The sequence below is a fragment of the Argopecten irradians genome, chromosome 8, assembly GCF_041381155.1.
Source record: "Argopecten irradians isolate NY chromosome 8, Ai_NY, whole genome shotgun sequence".
NCBI classification, from domain to species: Eukaryota; Metazoa; Mollusca; class Bivalvia; order Pectinida; family Pectinidae; genus Argopecten; species Argopecten irradians.
Window position 1 is genome coordinate 11,984,398 of NC_091141.1, and position 19,118 is coordinate 12,003,515.

The following is a 19,118-nucleotide window of genomic DNA, read 5'->3' on the forward strand; positions in this document are numbered from 1 at the left end:
GATAAAACGCCAAACGTTGTAAAGATGATGAAAAAATATTCGATAGTGATATAAGCAAATATCAAGTAACAAAATGCAAAATATTGACCATACATATTTAAAAAAACAAACAAAACAACGTGCCTCTGACGTTATCGGTGAAATTAATATTCCTATGACCTTCATGGTCATCAAGGTCTTCCTCGACTCCAACATGTGGTTCCACAGAACGCAGCCAATGAGCGGCGTCATGGCGGGAATTTACAAATCGTCCGACCCACGTGACATTTATATTCTGTGTTTCTATAGTTAGCCATGTGTAGTTAGTTGTAACCGACGCTGTTGCTACATATGTGTCGGCCTGTGGCATGACATTGACTCTGGACTGGTCATCAAATAGCGACAGACGCCTCATACTGCGATGGTTACCTCCCTTGTCAAATGCAGAGAAGATAATCGAGAACATTCCCGGATGTGGATAAAGAAAGTGATCCTGTAAATAGAAAAGTGAAACTGGTTTGTAAAGAAAGAAATGAGAAAGTTGACGTTATACTAAATGGCTCAGTTATAAAATCAGTAAATTTGTGAGTAACGCGCCCAGAGATCCCCCATTACAAATTTATTCCAATACTGCTTTTTTCAAAATAAAACAAACCATTTCAGATTAATCGATACTGTTAATGTTCTTATAAAACAGTTATTGCATAGAAATAATGATAACATTAAAACACCCGAGGATTGGACTCAATGTCATGCTAATTACATTCTCCTTCGGTATAGTCTTTAATAGTGGGGAAATGTTAATTGTCATTGTCATCAAATTGCGAAATCACCTTCCCTCAAAGAGTGTATATTGCCAAAGGTAGTTAATAAAACCATGGAAATTATGTTTTGGTTTTTAACTTGAATATTAGTTCTAAACACTGATTCATTAAAGTTTTTAAAAGAAATATAGGTCTGATACCCACACTATATGTGTCTTGGGATAATATGCTACTGCTGTAGACAACAGCGCCCTCTGTAAGGTTTGTACCGTCCGACTGTAGAACAAACACCTCGTAATGATAGTGACCGATCCCTGCCAGCTCGTCATACCAGCCAAACCAGGAAAACGTTGCATTTATCTAACACAATAAATAGAAAAATGGGAAAATGTCTTAATTTAAATCATTATTTTCCTTCACAGATATTCCATCAGTGTCTATAAAGATAATGGTATTTATGACAACAAAGGGATAAATCATCAGTTTTGCTTGTTAAAGCATGTCTTCAATTGTGTTCTAGGTTGCATGATAGTTCAATATAAATCGCCATCGTCAAACGTATTCACTATCCTGTATATGATTTCAATTTTACCTCCTCCTGTTGACTAAATCTGTTAAGTGTTTTGGACTAATTTTTTTCTCTATGTGTCACCAGATATTCCTCACTTGATTTCAACATTTCAACAATGGTGAGACTACGAATCTTACGGCTTCGTGAAATAGAAATAAAAAAGTCAGCATAATGACATACTACTCACGTTTGACGTAATGTCTGGTACAGAAAGGGTGTCGAGGTCATCTTCATTGCAGAGGTTAGAGGGTAAGGGGTCAAGGTGGCAGTGTCGTGGAATAACAAAGTCAAACCGGACGGTATATGTATTACTAAAAGTTCTGCCCACAAGGTTATATCGTTTTGTGACATTATGGTCTCTATCAACATACTGTACGTATCCGCCATTTGTTGTAGAGAGGTCAAAGGTTACACTGAAATAAGGAAGAAAACACTTTATATTTACTAAACTTTAAACAGTCAGGTTTACATTTCATGATTGCTGCTACATTTGCTACTTTTTAGATGGTGTATCATAACAAAAACGGTTTCAGAAATATGCTTGGCTTGGATCTTTAATAAATATGGCAATCATCACTTAACTAAGAGTCAAAATTTGCCTTTAGAATGATATAATATCATAGTGGATGAACTTACGTATCATTGTGCTCAAACGGAAGTGGCCATTCTTCTAATGCCTGTTCATGCTCACAGTTATAATTAACTGGTATCGGGTCGTCCTGGGTTGCAGATGTACAAATTTTCTCTATGTCATATCTGTCAACAACTATCTCATAATAGGGGTCTGTTGGGAAATTGTAGGAAATATCGAACACACAAGTACAGTTGGAAACATCATCCATTGTAGTATTCAAGCACGAGCAGTTCACAAGGTCAGAGGTTAAATCTTGCGCATCAAGAATAGGACAGCTACAGTTGACATGTAAGCTATCGGGAAGGTAGGTCGAATTTTCAGACAGATCGCCAGGACAGTCACATGTCATATGGTACGTATCGTTGACACAGAAAAGTTCTGGTAAATCTGTCTCTGTAGTGGTGACGTTGTTTGTACTATTTCCGGAAGTGACGTTGCTCGGTTGTGGTTGATTTTCCATGGAGTTCGTGACATTAGCAATGGCGGACAGATTGGCGCAAGGATCCCAGGGGTAAATTGTAACGTTACGTTCTGTTATAGAATATAAATCAGAAGTAACATCAATATCAAATAAGATAAAACTTTATATCTAATAAATACCAGAAGGGTTTAGATAGACAGAATATTGTGTTTCTTTGTACCATGGAGGTTACAATCACATTCCTGAAACAAAATTAAAAGTTTAAAGACAATAATTTTATGAATATTGTCTAAGTTAAAGTTCTTAATAAAACTTTTTGGACACTTTAGACAATTCACTGCTTTACAGCGTGGCGTAGTGATAGTCAGCGACAGGATGGTAACAATGGTAACTACTCCGATAATGATCAATCAACCGGAGAATTACTGTAAACCAACTTTCTTTCTTTCGCGGATATTTAAGGTGAGGTTTCAAAATCTAACCACGCTCCAATTTCTTTCAAATTTTGCAGTGTTATAGGTCTAGGTACATTACTACTCAAAATGTGATTTTATCTACTTTGTTTCATTAAAAGGCCTAAAATGATGTTTTGTAACAATACTTTGCGTATGTATCAAGGGGACCCCTTGTGGTCACATTTTGAACAATTTTTATCATTTTTGTTAATGAAAAATACAATGTAATTCGTTCTTTTATTGTTTACCTATTTATAATATTTACTAATTATGTTGACTACAAATGGATTTTTCAAGCAAAAATATCATTTTTTTTGACAGAATAAAACTTAAGGGTATTGGGTTTGCACCAAATATTTGGCATGTTATCGATTTGTCCACACTTTTAAATAATTTCAAAAACATTCCATATGTATAATCTTATATCACATGCTTTAAAAAACATAAAAATCCGAAATTTAGCCAGAAAGAATTCTCTAGAAATATCGTCCTAGGTGACTCTAAGCTCAAAATTGACCATAGTTACCGTAATTTAACAACAATTAGTGATAGAATAATGAAATTAAGCATTAAAGTGTCCTCTTTGGGATTTATGGTCCTATAATTCTCCCAGGATTGAAGACAAATCGAATAACGTGCAATCCTGGGAAAATTATGGGACCATATATCCCACAAGAAGGCAATTAAATGCTTATATTTTTCGTGTTCTGTTATTTTTAAGCCAACTTGTAATGTACATGCACTGTAATCGCAATTACTAAATCAAATTCCCCGCTGCCCCCGTCAGTAGAGCCTCTTCTTGTGACGTCCTAAGGACTCCCGACGTCATTCGCGGTAAAAAAAAATAAGTGCACGGAAATAAATATAAAATCATCGGTACACTTCCAACAGTTTAATCCATATATTCCATCTTTAGAATATTCAACATTTAAAAATCATAACTACAAACATTGTTGCGAATAACATCGGAAATTTGTTGATTTTCATTCCTGTACACGCAAGCACGCACAAAAATGCGCATTGTGTCATTACTTCGTTCAGAACGATGTCACAATACATGCTCTACATATCACTTCACCAACGGGAGTTAAAGGAAAATTATGATTTCAGAAATTCCCTTTTTGGTTGGTAAGGTTATATAGTGTCAGTCCCGAGCAAATGGAAATATATTTTATTACCAAGGCAACCATTCTTTTTTTGAAAGTGAAACCATGATATTCAGCATACCTCTTAACTCCTTTGTACCAATTTTCACTTCAATCTAACATGGTCAAAATATCAGCCAATGATAGGCCTTCATTTTGTCACCATGGCAACCAATATGTTTGAAACTATTACTATTATATTTAGCGTCCAAAATTATTACTATACACTAATTTTAACTTAAATTGGACTCTGAAATCTCAAACTGGGAATGATTAGCTAGTATATTAACAAAACAGAGTTCTGTTGCTTCCTACACACGCAATATTTTAATCACCCAAAAACTGTTTTGCCGCATTTAAATTTTGAAACTAATTTACGCATAGACAAAGAATGTCCTGAGAGTAGTTTTAATGCAGGGCAAAATTGTGGACACCTCCTTTAATAGGGTGAAATGAGATGACAAAGAGCAATATTTCGTTTTCCATTTTTATGGAGGCGTGTGTAATATACGCCTGCCATTTCATTTCAACAAATTTTATCGACAAATTGATGGTACAGTCAATAGGATGGAACAACAGGCTAGGCCTATATAAGTTCTCTCCATTGGTGGATTGAGTGTTTATATATAAATCAGTTATATCTATATATAAATTGTTACATTAATATTTTTGAAATGAATAAAGTACAATAACATTCAGGGGAGATAACTCAGGTTTACCACAAACAGACACACCATAACACACACATTACACACAATTATAATCAAAACATGAGGATATAGTGATCATAATATCAATATATATATATATATACATAATGTATCATATTAAATATGTATATAATAGACGTAACATTATATGGGATAATATACAGTTAGGCATCCTCGATATTCCAGGGGTTCCGATCACTTACGATCTCTACACCCCTGGACTATCTCATAGTAAAACTGGAGGCAACAGAATAGAACAGGTAATTTAATCATTTAATGTACATCAAAAGAGCCGTATAACGGTACACTGTGGTTGACTGTGTGGCTTTGATGTTAGGCGTCGCTCTCTATGTAGTCTTCAAAGGAAATCTTTGCTAGCCTCTGATTGGTCAAATGTTTTCTGCTGACCTGCCTTCAGTTTTACTATGAGATAGTCCAGGGGTGAAGAGATCGTAAGTGATCGGAACCCGTGGAGTATCGAGGATGACAGTTAGGTGGATTGACCAAGAGTCCACGTGCATTATTGCACAGGTCATAACCATCCAAACTGTTATTGTTTGAATTATACATAATTAATTATTTAAAGGGCCACTACCTTTCCGGAATAATAATATGATAAGTTATTAACTGTTGTAAAGAATCACAAACCAAATGAATAAAAATCAGTTTATTAACACAGAAACACAGCAATATTGCCCAACTAGTTTCCAACTATTTCAAGGATGTTACAAGATAAGATTGATATGAAAAATATTCTATGAATAAGTCCTGCCATCATGCAATGACTATGGTTTTCAATGATCACCGGAACACTATACCTTGGTAATCCTATCGACAGTTTCCGGAACTATGGGAGATAACTTTACACTGTGTATTGCAACGTACGTTGTGTGTTGTTACTGTCAGATGTTCTCCGTTTATCACATGTTTCAGTCATATTTTCCCACTTAATTACTTCAGACTTATTTTCAATGTTACAATAAGGTGTAACGATAATATAGAAACTACAATAATGGTTTCTCCCCATAATAGACACTCCCTTGAAAATGGTACTTCCGGTTTATGATGCCATCAGTTTTTGTGTATACCATGTGCATGTTATGGATGTGAGAATGAATAGTCAAGCTTGATAAGTGTGTTGGGTTTATGTCGATCACAAACATCATAAATGACGCTGCATGGTGTCAGAAGTGTGTGGTAAGACTGGGAGATTCAAACGAAGTGACGAATGTCAAATAATGAACACAAAGTGCAAACGGTAAAACCTAACTCAATGTGCAAAACAACACTCCGTGTCCGTGAAAATGTCCTACTGGTACTACAAACACAACCTCTAGTACAATTCCCCATGACTTCTCAATCCCAAATATAATGCCGCCGTTCCATTGTTGTACAAGCTCCTGCATACCTAACCCGTTCCCACAGCGCTAGACTTACGAGGCAATTTATGTGCTAACTGGAAAAAATTCCGTCGTATTTGGGACAATTATGAGATCGGGAGTGGCTTAAAACACAAAACTAAAGAACTGAGAAATGCTACTCTGCTAACTTGTATAGGGCCAGATGCATTACAAATATATGATGGCCTCACGTTTGACAACGATGACGACAAAACAGATGTAGACAAAGTGTTGGACAAATTCGAAAAGTTCTGCATTGGACAGACTAATGAGACTTATGAACTTTACCTCTTTAATAACAGGAGTCAGGTCAGGAACAAGGGGAAACAATAGATGCGTATGTCGCAACATTAAGGTCATTGCAAAGACATGTAACTATAGTGCATTAGAGGAAAGTCTTATCAGAGATCGGATCGTTATGGGGGTTCGGGAAAATGCTACAAGAAAAAAACTCCTGCAGGATCAGTCACTGACATTGCATAGGTGTATTGACATTTGCTGTTCAGGCTTCGCTCTACGCGGCCTTCGGCCGCGCAGAGAGCTGCGCTCTTATAAACTTGTTTGTAAGTAAAAATAATCCAACTGACAATAAATGTCTTTTCAATTACGGATATTTAATCGAATATTGCTAGGTCTATCCACTAATAGTTTATAAAAATGAACTGGAATTCCCCCCAAACTGTCAACAAGAACAGTCCGTACAAAGGGAGACAACTGTTACAAACTCTGCCGACTCACTACAATGCACAGTGTTACTATATAAAACTCCGAATAAAAATTACCGAGAAATGCCCCGAAACTATAGCGTGACGGCACGTAAAACTCACTTTACCGAGAAAATCACATGTGTGTTCACTGCTTCACTCATGTTACCGGGGACGCCATCATGGCTTCTGTTGTTGATATTACGGCATATATTTGTAATGTGCCGTAACTGGCCGAAAATTTTGACATTTTATTTTTTCTTCAATTATCTATTTAAACCTATACGTTTTAATGAATAAAGCTGTGAAAATCATTCAAATGGACAGACAAACATATATGATGCCTTATAAACGTTAGTTAGAACACATAGGTTATGCACTGTTAAATTCTTGTTTTTTTTTAAAGCCTTATACATGTTTTGATGAAAACATACCTTCTGAAATTACTTTGCAATTACTAATAATACTGTACAAATGTGAAACGAAATTGTAAACAACAATATGGCATGGTCTGACCGTATGTACTCATTTCACTACACTGAAAATGTTATATAATGATTTTTGGCAGTACTGCCAAAAATCATTTTCAGCTCTTATTTGTACATGTAAATTAAAACCTATTGTAATTCTCAAAATATTAGTAACTGTTGGTGTTGAATAACATATTAAAAGCTCGTCTTGATTCGTGAGTATGAAAAATACGGCACATATAACTTTAAATAGCACAGGCCTAAAAGCATATAATCTGACAATGGTTTAGACGATGTTTTATTCAATTTGACCGAACGGAAATCTGACGGTCATGAAGAACGGCGAGGTCCCTTGCTATCGCCATTACCTGACGCCGTGTTGGAATGGCTGGCGAGTTTACAGTCTTGAGTGTTGATAATTTTTTTTTAAACTTGTCAAAACTTCAATAAACCTTTAATATGCTTCATTTAAAGTTGATAGATTATTTTCATGTATTTTTCAACTATCGCCATTACCTGACGCCGTGTTGGAATGGCTGGCGAGTTTACAGCCGTGAGTGTTGATAATTTTTTTTAAAAACTTGTTGTCAAAACTTCAATAAACCTTTAATATACTTCATTTAAAGTTGATAGATTATTTTCGTGTATTTTTCAAGGCAAATAATTTACTAACGTTCCACAAAAAAACACACTACTCGGAACGAAATAAAATATAATTGTGTTTCCTCAATGTTGTTTCACACCAAATATGGATAAAATTCATCCAAGGATGGAGGAGGAGTAGGATTTTAAAGCTAAAATTAAGAAAATTTCCCCATTTGGGGCCCCACCCCTCAGCCCCTAGGGGTCGGACCAGGCTCATTTATAATATGATTGTCCGTCCCCAATGATGTTTCACATCATATGGATGAAATCCATCCAATGATGAAGGAGGAGTTGGATTTTAAAACTAAAATTAAGAAAATTTGCCCTTTGGGGGCCCCACCCCTCAGCCCCTAGGGGTTGGACCACGCTCATTATATAAAAATATGATTGTCCGTCCCCAATGATGTTTCACACCAACTATGGATGAAGGAGGAGTAGGATTTTAAAGCTAAAATTAAGAAAATTTGCCCTTTGGGGGCCCCACCCCTCAGCCCCTAGGGGTTAGACCACGCTCATTTATATAAAATATGATTGTCCGTCCCAATGATGTTTCACACCAACTATGGATGAAATCTATCCAAGGATGAAGAAGGAGTAGGATTTTAAAGCTAAAATTAAGAAAATTTGCCTTTTTGGGGCCCCACCCCTCAGCCCCTAGGGGTCGGACCAGGCTCATTTATATAAAATATGATTGTCCGTCCCAAATGATGTTTCACACCAAATATGGATGAAATCCATCAAAGGATGAAGGAGGAGTAAGTTTTTTAAAGCTAAAATTAAGAAAATTTTGCCCTTTTGGGGCCCCATCCCTCAGCCCCTAGGGGTCGGACCAAGCTCATTATAAAAATATGATTGTCCTTCCCCAATAATGTTTCACACCAAATATGGTTGACATCCGCCTATCGGTTAAGGAGGAGTAGCGTTTTAAAGGAAAAAGTTTACGCACGACGGACGGCGCACGGCGGACAAATCACGATGACTATAGGTCATCCTGACCCTTCGGGTCAGATGACCTAAAAAATGTAAATATAATTAGGATTATAATCTCAGAATGAGATTAAAACTGTTTTAAACGATCATTGATTTATAGTAAATGATATTCTTCAACATTGTGTCTAGCTGTCGTCATATACAGATCAGAAAGAAATATTCAACTGGATTATTTCAATTTTTTCGATCTTGTTTTTTCTCCATGTCATGTATCAAAAATGCGCGGGAATATGTGGCGTCATCTTTAGCACCAAGCTTCCTGACGTCACGGCTGACGGTGCCGTGCGCTTGACAACACACAGACAGTATACCATTTTGACCAGTACATTTATCGTGTCGTTCTTGTCCTTGTGTAGTTATCTAAAACTACTTTAAGTAATTTTAAAGTATATCCTGGTGATACGTTTTGCCTACAGAGAAAATTTAAAATCTCGTCATGCTGATAACGAGAATTAAAACATGGCTGCCTACATGGAGGCGCGAGACTTTTCCCGCGGGACACAATTTCAAAGTCCAAGGGGTACTGGAATGTATTTGAATCTATATGTTCACACACGTGTTATGGTTAGTAGAGCTTCGCTCTACGCGGCCTTCGGCCGCGCAGAGAGCTGCGCTCTTATAAACTTGTTTGTAAGTAAAAATAATCCAACTGACAATAAATGTCTTTTCAATTACGGATATTTAATCGAATATTGCTAGGTCTATCCACTAATAGTTTATAAAAATGAACTGGAATTCCCCCCAAACTGTCAACAAGAACAGTCCGTACAAAGGGAGACAACTGTTACAAACTCTGCCGACTCACTACAATGCACAGTGTTACTATATAAAACTCCGAATAAAAATTACCGAGAAATGCCCCGAAACTATAGCGTGACGGCACGTAAAACTCACTTTACCGAGAAAATCACATGTGTGTTCACTGCTTCACTCATGTTACCGGGGACGCCATCATGGCTTCTGTTGTTGATATTACGGCATATATTTGTAATGTGCCGTAACTGGCCGAAAATTTTGACATTTTATTTTTTCTTCAATTATCTATTTAAACCTATACGTTTTAATGAATAAAGCTGTGAAAATCATTCAAATGGACAGACAAACATATATGATGCCTTATAAACGTTAGTTAGAACACATAGGTTATACACTGTTAAATTCTTGTTTTTTTTTTAAGCCTTATACATGTTTTGATGAAAACATACCTTCTGAAATTACTTTGCAATTACTAATAATACTGTACAAATGTGAAACGAAATTGTAAACAGCAATATGGCATGGTCTGACCGTATGTACTCATTTCACTACACTGAAAATGTTATATAATGATTTTTGGCAGTACTGCCAAAAATCATTTTCAGCTCTTATTTGTACATGTAAATTAAAACCTATTGTAATTCTCAAAATATTAGTAACTGTTGGTGTTGAATAACATATTAAAAGCTCGTCTTGATTCGTGAGTATGAAAAATACGGCACATATAACTTTAAATAGCACAGGCCTAAAAGCATATAATCTGACAATGGTTTAGACGATGTTTTATTCAATTTGACCGAACGGAAATCTGACGGTCATGAAGAACGGCGAGGTCCCTTGCTATCGCCATTACCTGACGCCGTGTTGGAATGGCTGGCGAGTTTACAGTCTTGAGGTTGATAATTTTTTTTTAAACTTGTCAAAACTTCAATAAACCTTTAATATGCTTCATTTAAAGTTGATAGATTATTTTCATGTATTTTTCAACTATCGCCATTACCTGACGCCGTGTTGGAATGGCTGGCGAGTTTACAGCCGTGAGTGTTGATAATTTTTTTTAAAAACTTGTTGTCAAAACTTCAATAAACCTTTAATATACTTCATTTAAAGTTGATAGATTATTTTCGTGTATTTTTCAAGGCAAATAATTTACTAACGTTCCACAAAAAACACACTACTCGGAACGATAGAAAGTGAAAGTAGCGGTGAACGGGCGGTGAACCGGCACGGACAAAGCGGAAATAACAGTGTTTTTCAGAGCAAATATATTGATGGAGCCATGATACAGATATTAATTAGTTTGTTAACGATATTTCAAGTAATTTGTGCATATTGTTTTTAAAGTTAAAAAAAATTGGCAATATTTCCGACAGAGAAAATCGCCCATTTTCTGACATCTAAACGTTTTTATTAATTTTTGAAGTCCTCATATCGAATAATATTTGGAAATGATAGCATTACTGTGTAGTTTGATTCATTCTGAAGCAACTTTAACATGAAAGTAGATAAATCTAACTTTAAAAACGTATTATAAATCAAGACTGAAAACTTCACAAAGTGCCATTGAGATGGTGCATACACTTGATGTTGCAACGATGTTCGCGTTGAACATTGGGTACTTTCCTCGTGGAAGCATGATGATGCAGTCTACTAGTTTGCATGCGGTAAAGGGTTATCTGCTGATGTGTTCACAAACGTTTCGCAACTTTCATTCAAAACATGTTCACGAAGATTACCATTCGCGGATTTAAAAATTGACTGGAATTTTCTATCACTATCAATCATTGATGAACTAGTATCGCGAAGTTCGGCAAAGTAACTGTCACGCGAAAGAAAATCGGTTTACAATAAACATTAATTAATACATTTTTATTTTTTAGGAAGTGATTATAAACGTATCAATGTTCTACTATATTTTTCATAATTTAAAGCTGTTTACATTTAGACGTGCACTTTTAAACGAAAACAAACCAAAGTAGATTAGATTGGCAGGTTTAAATACTACGCAATATTTTCAATGTTCGTGCAATAAATCTGTCACGACCCGTTACCATCTTGGCCGATAGCCAGTCACCTTTCGCTTGATACATAGGTATACTTTACATACCTACATTCAGACCTTTAAACCAATGACAGTGAGTTATGTAGACAACTTCCTGGTTCATAGCTATTGTACTGTTATCGATTGTGATATTGATTACTGGAATGGATTTCATTTCAAAAACATAATCTGTATAAGCATGTTTAACTTTGTAGACCGAAACATGTTTTAACTAAACATGGCATAGACATAATAGAAAAAAACCCACTGAGATGGAGCATACTATTTACTTTGTATTGTAATGAGGCAAACTTAAAAATCAATTAAGTCTATTTCTGTATGAAAAGTTTGAACGCGTACCACTCCCCTAAGACATTGTGATATTTATTATCCTTGTTATTTTAAAAAGTCTCCGTGAAAGTATCTGCCATTGTATTCAATTGCGAGTGTTGATCACGATTTTGTCGTAATGTCGGCCTATGTTTCTATTTCAAGTATTTTAACGAAAAAATATGAACATATTCCTTCAGGAAATAGCGACTAATCTATCATTATACATGTATACAAGCTTATTTTTGCGTATTTTGCGAAAAATCAGAACTTTCGAGAGAAAAAAATAGTCCCGAGCATGTGTCAATTACATTGCCTTGCAGGTAGGGCGTTAGAATTGTACCTGCTGCCCCTATTGCATGATCGTTAAAGGCGACTAAATTTAGGTTCTTATCTTTTCTCTTCTTCCTACCTGACTTTATCTTTCCTAATGCCTCCCTTGGCACCGCCTCAGTTTTGGCCTTGAGTTGAGCGTTCGCCCCTGTGAGGAAGGCTCTGGGTTCTGTCCCCTGGCCGAGACACACCAAAGTCTATAAAAGGGGTAGTTTCTGCTCCTGCTTAGCGCTCAGCATATCGGGAATGGAACGACTGGTTCGCCCGTTGTCAGTATAATGTGACCGGATGGGGTGTGTTGCTTGGTGTCCTCGGCGGCATGCTTCAGTGATATATCACTATAAAAAGGGCAACAGTTTCACTATACAAGAAGACACAACATGAATATACCGCAGTCTCCCAAAACACGCACCTCGCACAACATACATACAACACACTGCTTACATGGGAGGCCGTCCTTACATGACCATAGCTGTTAATAGGACGTTAATTAATCAAACAAACAAACAAAGTGTCAATTACAAGTCAAAACTAAACTGTTTAGTTACTAAATCAAATCGTCGTGAAATACAATATCGAGGAAAATATAATATAATATAACATAATAGAACGCCAACCATTACAAAAAGTCATGAGAACCAATTATTGTAACCAATCAAAGTGATAGAGCTATCCTACCTGTCTATAAAGACTAACACTGAAGTAAAGTGTTCGTTATGCAGGACCATAGAAAAGTAGTCTTAATAAGAAGGTGTAATATTGAGATGATCGCTAAGGAAGTTTTTATTGTGCTCGTAAATTAAAAAAAAATAGATTTTGAAAAATTATTTTTAATTATGACACTATATATAGACTTAATTAATTTGATATAAGAATATGGCTAGGGCCCTCATAAAATGATCCTTTAAACATTCCTGCCGAAGTAATTACGATTAATGTTTTGCTTTTTTAGTATATGAAATGAAACATGGAAATATTGATTAATATCTAATAAGAATAATTTACTTTACTAGTTTATATTTATATAGGAGAGGATCTAAGTCTTCAATCATATAGAATCTCTTTACTATTTGTGTATATCCAATTATATTTGGAACACGAGAGGCAACAACATATGAACTAGCAACGTCAGACAACTTCCTTGTCAAATGACAAGAGACCAATCAAATTCTGTTTACCATTCATGGCCGCCGAGTATTGAATAAATACCCTATATAGAGAGATAGAAAAGAGTGCATTTAGACGACGTAGATATTTGTATTCAACTCGATTGTTAGCATATTTGACGTAAATTTCCTGATTCATCAAGCCATAACTTCGTCAATACTTGGCCAATTTTGTTCATCCAAGCACCCAATGGAAAGATAAATTATTTCTCTTTAATGTAAGATATCCGTCAATGTTGTATAGAACCAATTAAACAAAATAATCACGGTTTTAAAAAAATAGGTCCGTTTTTTTCGACCGCCGAGTTCATACCCTTGATATTATAATATGTATATATGTATACTATTGGTTAAAACTTTTCGTGCCAGGTCCCTGTGGAAACCACTAATATCAAAACACAAAATTTGGTTTGTGTATTATTGTCACTCTGGCTCTATCAGCTAACCACTAATATATTAATTTCTGATATCAAAGCTCCAGACAACGAAAGAAAGTACACGGGTATTTGGTTTGATTAGGTTAACCTCCTATTAACAGCAAGGGTCATGTAAGAACGTGCCAGGTTTGTTGGTGGAGGAAAGCTTGAGTACCCGGAAAAATACCACCGACCAGCAGTTAGTACATGACAACTGCCCTACATGGGATTCGAACTTGCGACCCAGAGGCGGAGGGCCTGTAGTAATGTGTCGAGACATCTTAACCACTCGGCCCCGGAGAGGACACTCGAATATTTTATTCTATACAGTACATTTACATATAATGATTTATTTGGTATTTCAATAATAATGGGTCGCGATGGTCGTGACCTCTTAGTCGTGAGTTGGAATCCCATAGGACTTTTTCCGGGTACTCAGGTTTTACTTCACCATCACAACCGGCACGTCCTTACATGACCCTAACTGTGGATATGACGTAAAACTAAACAAACCAAAAATACCCTAATACTAATAGATCATCATAAAACATGCTTACCTCTAACAAGTTGTATGTCGATCGTCCCAGCAATGATGCCATACTTAAAATTCGTTATAAACGCGTATGGTGTAGGAACTGACCCCTGGATAACATTTTTCGCCGTGAAGTACGCATGCGTATGATTCAGTTCCTTAATGTTCGTCCACACAGTTTCTGGAGTATGGGTTAGATTAGGATCATCCGGGCACTTTTTGTTTTCGTTTTGGAAGGTCAAGATTAGCTGGTTTGACAAAACTGAAGGATCATCCATAACTACAAGCAAACAAAAAAATGTTAGTTTTTTTAAATGATGTGAAACAGTGAAAGTTACAATTTATAAAGAATTTCATAAAAAAATGACCTTCTCAAATCTTAAGATCCGTCCGCGGATTTATTTTTTTAATTTGTTACATTTAGAGAAAGACAAACAATTATTTTCTATAAACGACTATAGCCCCTATACCCTTACAATACCTGTTTCACAATGAGTGCCTATGAACCCTGGATGACATCGACAGTTCTCGACTACTTCTCCGTCACAGGTACCGGGGTAACAATGGCGACTGTTAGACCGCCAAGAACACGTCTCTGTAAGAATAAATGTTGTGTTTACTAAACATTTAAACAGCAAATACATGCCAACTAAATCATAAATTAAACCATTAACGTCTTAGACGAGGACACCCCCTAGTCTTATTACAGACATAATATAAATGAGAACAATGGTAGAAAAGTTTTTTACCGGTAAGGAAAGGCCAAGTTAAATATTCATATATATATATATATAGTAGAACGTTTTAACCGCTTCTTGATATCGTAATGGTTCGTAACCGTTCAGAAATATTTGTTTGCCTAACGTTACTGCAAACTATATCTTTTTTTATGCATCTGGTGATATCTAATTGACAGGAAAACATTCAGTATTTCAATAAGACACGTACGTTTACACGAGACCGTGTCATCTACATGTCTTGTATAGGCTCTCCATCCGGGTGTGTCTATAACCTCTCCATCACAGAACATGCATCTGACGTCACTGACCGTCGTGCACCGCTGGTGCTTGCAATTTGCTATTTTTGGACAAACTGCAAAGAAAGCAAACCGACATGAAATTTCATTCTACTGTGATGAATACCATTTGGAATACCATTTGTATACATATATTTACAAACTAATGTTTTATAAATAATGTTACGTTTTTATCACCTAAATAACCTATATTTTCAACTGATGTATATAAACCTACATCATAGATAAATTTTACTTTATGGTTAGATTACGTACTAGCACAATTTGGGCCGTTGCCATAGAATCCGTCATTGCAGTTTCCACACACTTCCGGTGATAAACAACTACCGCCACTGTTGTGTTCCCGAACACCAGTTCTGTACTCTACGTACTCTGTGTGGTATATGCTGCAGGCATTTGGATCAACCCTTCTAGCACATATAGCTAAATATAGAGAAATACTAATGACTGCATTTTTAAAGTGAGCAATTCAGAAGTTCTATAAGGCGCAACACGTAAGCAGAAACATTCATCTGATTGCATACTAGAATTTACTGTTAATATATTTCACCAATAATTTTTTCCAGCACATTTTACATTGAAATCTTTTTAGATGCAGGTTTAAAAATGATGTGATCAAAATTTGATGCTCATTTTATAAGTTTTCATAAATCATCATCTATTTATATAAACATCAAGTCTTACCATAATCACATGCAATGTTGTCTTTCGATAGATATCCATCGCAGCAGTAGGCCACAGAAACATAGTAGTACCTGATTAATTATAATACTTGTGGCATTAACAATAGGTCCACATAACAGGCTAATATCCCAGTTCATCGCCCAATGCTATAGCCCTAAGACCTATACAATGTGTGGAGAAATCTATGATCTATTTGGAGCTTTCCTCTCCTATTATTGAGTTTGTATGTCATTTTTCTCAATCAATTAACGAAGATGATAATGTAGATTAGAATGATATTATTGTCATATAAGTCATGTTAATACCATATATTTTTTTTGTAAGTTTCATAGTATTTCAGGATGATGATAGACCCGAATCTATTTACACGAGAGAAATGAAAAATCCATGATATTTACTGCTGACTAAAATGTTTAATATATCTTTTACCTGGTCTTTCTACATCGATCCCAATTAAACGTTCCACATTTTGTGTAATATCTTGTGCTCCTCCGTTCTTGTCTGACACATACATGGTTTCTTAAAAAACAATGATGAATAAAATCACTTGTTGAACTTCTGGTAACCTTTATTTCAATTTAGCCCCATTGTATCTTTGATAGCATCAACGAACGTTCTACAAACTTCACAACAATAATTCTTATGGATTTATCTTATTTTTGTTGAAATCTTCACACTTTGGACAAATATGCATGTTTCAATATATTTAAATACAACACTTTACTGTGATTGGCTAAAATATTCCATGTGTCTGAACATGTAATTGATTATTCACTGTTTTACAATATCAATCCATCTAACACAGATACTATTTTTCCAAAAAAATGTACTAATTAAGCAGATCAATGTACTCCATTATAACATATTTTCCGCATAAAATACAAAATAACGAAGTGTCAACAAGTATAGAATATACTTATATGGGTGGTCGGGTGGTGTAGTGGTTAAGCCGCTCGCCTTTCACCTAGCCGGGTTCGATCCCCGGCACAGACGTGAAAAGGTTAGGGGTCACCTGCCCGATAACGTGGGTTTTCTCCGGGCACTCCAGTTTCCTCCCACACCAAGACCCCTCGCCGGGGCCATCGAGATTGAATTACATAAGTTGTATAACTTGTTTCTCAATCGATGTAAAATAAATAAAGTTTATATTTTCTTTTATAGAATATAGCCCCTGAACACGGTGAGTGTACTATATACCAGGTACCTGTATTGTGTGCATTGTAGGTCGCGCGTAAAAATGTTTATTTACAATATACAGTGACATATACCAGTAATTAGTTGTTCGTGTATTACTCGATTTCCATTGTCATTAGGCAAATATAAGTTGATAAGTTAAAAAAAACATAAAAAAGTCGCGAAAATATCGTGTTATAAGTGGATATTGACAATTCTTTTATAATATTTGTTTTACATAAACGTTCAAGTACACTAAAAGAAACATTTGAACATGTCTGCCTTATCTATAGATACCAAAAATACTAATAGTGAATAGAATTTTAAAAAACTGAAAAGTTTTAATAAATTCAAATCTTAAAATAAAACAGCACGAAAACAAAATTATTTAGAACTATTTAGAATTGATTGACAGTTCTTTGTGTCAAAAAGAAGATAATATAAATGACGTTAAAATGGTATGTCTTACCTTCCGGCTATGACAGTCTCTGTTGGTTTAACATACGTTAAAAACAGCAGACATAAGTAAGCTGTCCCTACGTCGGTGAAATGCATTATTACAGTTTGGTTATACCTGTAAACGCTTAAGTAGAGAAATGTTGTTTTTTTTCTTCCTGGTTGTCCAGTTGATTGATTTAGGACTTACTGTGTAGGGAGACTCTTATTCGTATGTGCACGAATGAAATATCTCAATAATACGGACCAATAAACACGTTATGTACAAAGATGATTGAAACACCCTTTTGAATAAGTGTTTTAAATCACAAACATTTATGATATGAATCGGGATCCCTTACTCGTGGTAAAATATCAATATAAGTCTTTTAATATCAAATGCATATATAACATAAAGAAGTGCATTAACACATTGTAAATTATTTACATCCGAAAAAGGTGATTCATTTATAATTAAAACTCTAGCATCTGATAAAAGTTATTGAATAAAAGCAATGAATAGATAACCTATTGTTCATTGTATGACTTGCCATTTTATAGCACAAAAGAGTTTCAATAATACACAAAACTTCTCTAGCATTAATTACGGTAAATACCGTACTATTTGAATTCATTTAGTGTGGCGGTGGAGCAGAACTATGAGGATGTTATGGCGCGGTTCGTTTCCTAATAATTTAACATGAGGCGAGTGGCTTATCAAATTATTTAACGAGTTTGTTAAATTTCTTATGACATAGTCACGAGTGTAAGATTATAGTTATCACATAACTTTTATTAATAGAAATTAATAAATAATTATTCATTAAGTAATATAAGTCTTTATATAAAAATTCGGCTCGGATGGGACGTTTCCGTCTACTGAGAGAATCATGAGACGTCATATATAGATTATGACGTCAAAACTACATGTGACGTCATATTAGTGTTATTACACATGTGTCTTACGGTATTTATGACATGGCCGTATGACATATGTGATATGTGACAGTTATGTGATAAATTGCATTTAATAAAACACAAATAAGTTAAAGAATTTAGTATTAAAGCATCGATAGATTAATATCTGAGAGGAGTGGAGCTATGTACAGATGTAGCAAGATTAAGTTTTCACGCTGAACTTAAAACAGATTATGATTGTTTGAATTTTAATACATATTGCAATTAATTTAATGATCGCAACACATCTTATATTTCCGCAGATTTCCGGAAACTTCTCAGACGTGTTTTGATTGATGTACATGCATGACGTGAGGACCGGATTCTACCAATATTGATATGCCCTCTAACTTTATGACAATTATTTCCCA

The 19,118-nt window shown here is 35.3% G+C and overlaps 1 protein-coding gene across 2 annotated transcripts in view; it reads right to left on the bottom strand.

Annotated features, from left to right (window-relative positions):
• Positions 1–17,982, bottom strand: part of LOC138329366 (uncharacterized) — a 61,924-nt gene extending 43,942 nt beyond the window's left edge. For both annotated transcript variants that reach the window (XM_069276307.1, XM_069276306.1), the window contains exons 1-11: positions 17,825–17,982; positions 16,612–16,701; positions 16,183–16,253; positions 15,754–15,921; positions 15,411–15,554; positions 14,944–15,057; positions 14,488–14,742; positions 1,951–2,479; positions 1,502–1,727; positions 948–1,103; positions 124–472 (exon numbers count right to left, since the gene is read on the bottom strand). In XM_069276307.1, coding sequence (XP_069132408.1) covers positions 124–472; positions 948–1,103; positions 1,502–1,727; positions 1,951–2,479; positions 14,488–14,742; positions 14,944–15,057; positions 15,411–15,554; positions 15,754–15,921; positions 16,183–16,253; positions 16,612–16,701; positions 17,825–17,910 — 2,188 coding nt within the window. In that variant the 5' untranslated portion in view covers positions 17,911–17,982. The remainder of the gene's footprint in view (positions 1–123; positions 473–947; positions 1,104–1,501; positions 1,728–1,950; positions 2,480–14,487; positions 14,743–14,943; positions 15,058–15,410; positions 15,555–15,753; positions 15,922–16,182; positions 16,254–16,611; positions 16,702–17,824) is intronic.
• Positions 17,983–19,118: the final 1,136 nt, after the last annotated feature.